The 3,593-nt window shown below is 56.1% G+C and overlaps 1 protein-coding gene across 1 annotated transcript; it reads right to left on the bottom strand.

The window, feature by feature from the left end:
- Window positions 1–2,299: 2,299 nt before the first annotated feature.
- Window positions 2,300–3,238, bottom strand: LOC146429059 (C-C motif chemokine 4-like). Its single transcript, XM_085078369.1, has 3 exons — window positions 3,114–3,238; window positions 2,826–2,940; window positions 2,300–2,706 (listed from the first exon to the last, which is right to left on the bottom strand). The coding sequence occupies exons 1-3, from the start codon at window positions 3,190–3,192 to the stop codon at window positions 2,601–2,603; spliced, it is 300 nt and encodes a 99-aa protein (XP_084934495.1). The 5' UTR covers window positions 3,193–3,238; the 3' UTR covers window positions 2,300–2,600.
- Window positions 3,239–3,593: the final 355 nt, after the last annotated feature.

Here is a 3,593-nt window from a genome sequence, read left to right as displayed (position 1 = left end):
CTCTGTGGGGTTAAGCAGTGAGGAGGGAGGTGAGTGTGAAGAGCCAGCTTAGGGCAGGGTGACATCCTGGTGGCTTTCCCTTCCTGAACTGCTTCTCCAGCATCTCCTGAGCTGTGGATGCAGCCAAAAAAAGGCATTTCGAGCCTTCTGCTGGCTGCTGAAACCCCTTCACCAGATACTTTGAAGAGGTTTATTTCCCTGTCTCGTTTTTGATGGATTTTGATTTTGATTTTGATTTTGATTTTGATTTTGATGTAAATGGACTCCCCAAAAGCAGAAGCACTGGCAGGGAAGGTGGGTGAGCGAGGAGAGGAGTGGGGTGGCAGGGAGGAGGGCAGGCAGGATCACTCACAGGACAGCCTTGGTGTCACAGGAGGAAGGTGTGCAACGGAAATCCTGGATTTTGGATGAAGGGATTTCCCTGCGGACCAACTGTTTCTTGGTGCAGCACTTGGGCCTGGCGCTGTGGACTGAGAGTAGGAGAGAGGATTTAGGGCTGGGGGCTCTGCTGCTGCTCCCTCATCCCCCAAAGGGAACATCCTGCAGCCCCAGCAGTGATGTTTTCCCTCAGGGAGCCCCATTTCCCTGCCTGTGGTGGTTTGTTCAGCAGAGCTCCCCAGCTGAAACCAACCCTATTTTTGCTCGTTTGGAACAAATCCAGGACAGCCCCATGCTCTGTGATGGCCCACAGCCCCCCATGCTCAGGAGCTGAACTCTCCTCCCTCCTCAGCCCTCAAATCCCATCTCATCCCCTCCTCAACCCCAAAATCCCATCTCATCCCCTCCCCAACCCCCAAATCCCATCTCATCCCCTCCTCAACCCCAAAATCCCATCTCATCCCCTCCTTAACCCCCAAATCCCATCTCATCCCCTTCCCAACCCCAAAATGCCATCAGTGGAGGAGTTACCATGGGTAAATCTCCACGCTGGTACTTACAGGACATTGCCTTTACATCAGTGCAGGCAGCTGCCAGCAGCAGGACGAGCAGGGCCAGGGAGACCTTCATGTCCACCCTCGGGATCCTTCAGCAGCTCTGTCTGTCCCAGGAGGCCACCAAGAGCTGGCTGCCCTCCTGCCTGCTCCCCTGGTGATATATAACCCTGCCAGGTGTTCCATGACAGCTCTGGACCTTCCCCGTGGAAAGAACCGCTTGGATCTCTCGGTGAGGTGTGAGAGGTGAAGGGAAATTCCTCCTCGCAGCCCCTTTGGCCACCACGCCACCCGAGGGCTGCTGGAAAGTGTGGGGTGGCCTGTGATGCTGGGCTGGGAGTCTATTTTGGGCTGGGCTGTGGCCAGCAGCAAACCACACAGGATGATGCTGACACTTGCCAGGGCTCTGGGTGAGTTTCTGTGCAGAAATCACCTCTTGAAATCATCTCTTTGGCTGGGAGGCTTCTCTGGCTGCTTTGCTCTGGGCTGGGTGGCTCCCTGGTTGTCCCACCCTGCCCTGAAAGCTGTCACAGTGCCCATCAGGTGTCCTGGTGGCATCCTGGGATTTTGGCCTGGCTCAGGCATCCCTCAGATCCCCCTCTGGTAGAATTCAGGCTGTTAATTAGGATGGTGGAAGAGGAGCACAGGAAGCACCTTCCTCCTGGGCTGTGCCTCTCACTGGTGCTTCCCCTGATGATTTTTTGCCTTTTCATCTTATATATTCTTCTACATTTTTTATATACTCTTTTATACATGTTTTATACCTTTTATATATCCTCTGTATCCTCTATACCCTTAACCTAGGTGCTTCTAACTTTTGTAGTCTGATATTCTAGCTGAGTTTTGGGGTTCTGCAAGGCAGAAAGACCAAACATTCACAGTAAGAGGACAGAGAGCTCTATGCTACCAAAACCTCAAGGTTTCTACCTTGGTTGAAACCTTCTGTCTGGAGCATATTTTGTAAACTGGGCTCTAGTCTCATTTGGGGGGATTCTTTAGAATAAGAGGGACATTACTTCATTTATTAAGTTCCTCACGGGGGGATTCTGGATAGATATGCTAATTTGTGAGGTCTGTGAAAATCGTATGTGTTATACAGGATGTGCATCTCGGTGTGTTCCACCTAGCTGTGCACCTAAGATCCTATTAAACACAGGTAAAACCCTTTTATCCCTTTAACCATGTCTGCCTCATAATTCTACCAACCCAAAGGCAACACCCCAAAGCCCTCATGGACATAGTTTGTCCCCTCACTCCCCTAGAGCTCCACCCAGCCCCATGGCTGTGTCCCCAGCTCTGGCTGAGCCCAGCACCTGGGCAGCAAGGCAGCAGGATCTGCCCAGTGCCAAGAAATTCACTCACAGATGTTCACACGGGGGAGACCACGTTTAATTCTGTTTATTATCATACAAAAATCAGCTGTGGAGCTGCTCCCCCACCACCCCCCCGGCTGCTGCAGCCTCTGCAGGGACTGGGAAAAGCTCTGGGATCTCCATCCCGGTGGGATGCAGGGCTTGGCAAAGCCCTGTGCCTTCAGGGAGGTGGTGAAGGTCGTCACGACGGGGAGGATGTCCCTTGCCAGCTGCTCCGTCCAAACGTGTCCCCTCTGCGGAGGGGTGGCCGTGGTGTCCCCCGTGGGGAGGAGTCCCTGCTGTCCCTGCCACCCCTCTAGCTGGGGATGGAGAAGGAGCTGACCTGGAAGCTCTGCTGGTACCTCTTGACCCACGGCCTGCTGGCCTGGGTGCAGATCTCCTTGCCGTTCCTCACCCTGAAGCTGGGACGGTGACACTTGGGGTCAGTGGGGACACCAGCACTGTGTCTGGGGGGTTCAGGGCTGCAGGGGATTGGGATTGGACCCCCAAAGCAGGGCAGGGGTGGGTTTGGGGTACTCACATCACAGCCTGGTGAGGGCACTCGGGGCTGGTGGGGTAGCAGGCCACCACGTTGTCCCTCTTGATCCTCCTCAGCTGGAAGTTGAAGCAGCACTTGTCCGGCATGGCTGGAGCTCCTGGGGGAACAGCACAAGCCTGGCTCAGCCTGGAGACCCCCACTGCCCCCTCAGCCCCCTGCCCTGGGCATGGCAGCTCTTTGGGGGAACCCCCTGCACCCCCTGCACGAAGCAAACCCATCCCCACAGCCCCGATCCTGTCCCTGTCCCTGCAGGGACAGAGCCACGCTCACTCTGAGCCAGGCTGTGCCAGCACAGCGTGCAGAGCATGACGATGAGGAGGGCACAGGCCACCCTGGTCGCTGTCCCCATGCTGGGCTGTGGCAGTGGCAGTGGCAGTGGCAGAGCCGCCTGTGCCGGGGTCAGGCTGCCCCGGCTGCTTTTATGGGGGAGCAGGGGGAGGGCCTGGTCCCCTGCCACGTCCCAAAGCACAGAGGGTAAGTGATACTCATCCCCTCATCCCCTAATCCCCTCCCCTTCCCAGCCCTGGGAAAGGAAAAATGTGCTCCCAGGCTGTGCTTCTGGCACCAGAGGGCTTGGGATTTTTCCTGCTCTCCGGCCTCCAGCATTAGGGCTGATGGACAGGCTGTTCTCGAAGTCTGGCTCTGCAGCCTCAGTCCCCGGGCAGGCTGTGTCCAGGCCTCATGGAAACAGCCCCAAGGTGGGTTTGGGGATCCCCTTTGGAAGGGAAAAGTGACAGGCACAGCATCCTG

This window comes from Lichenostomus cassidix, chromosome 19 (assembly GCF_008360975.1).
Source record: "Lichenostomus cassidix isolate B80296 chromosome 19, HeHo_3.0, whole genome shotgun sequence".
NCBI classification, from domain to species: Eukaryota; Metazoa; Chordata; class Aves; order Passeriformes; family Meliphagidae; genus Lichenostomus; species Lichenostomus cassidix.
Note: the sequence above shows the minus strand (reverse complement) of the source record. Positions and strands in the feature narration are given on the sequence as shown.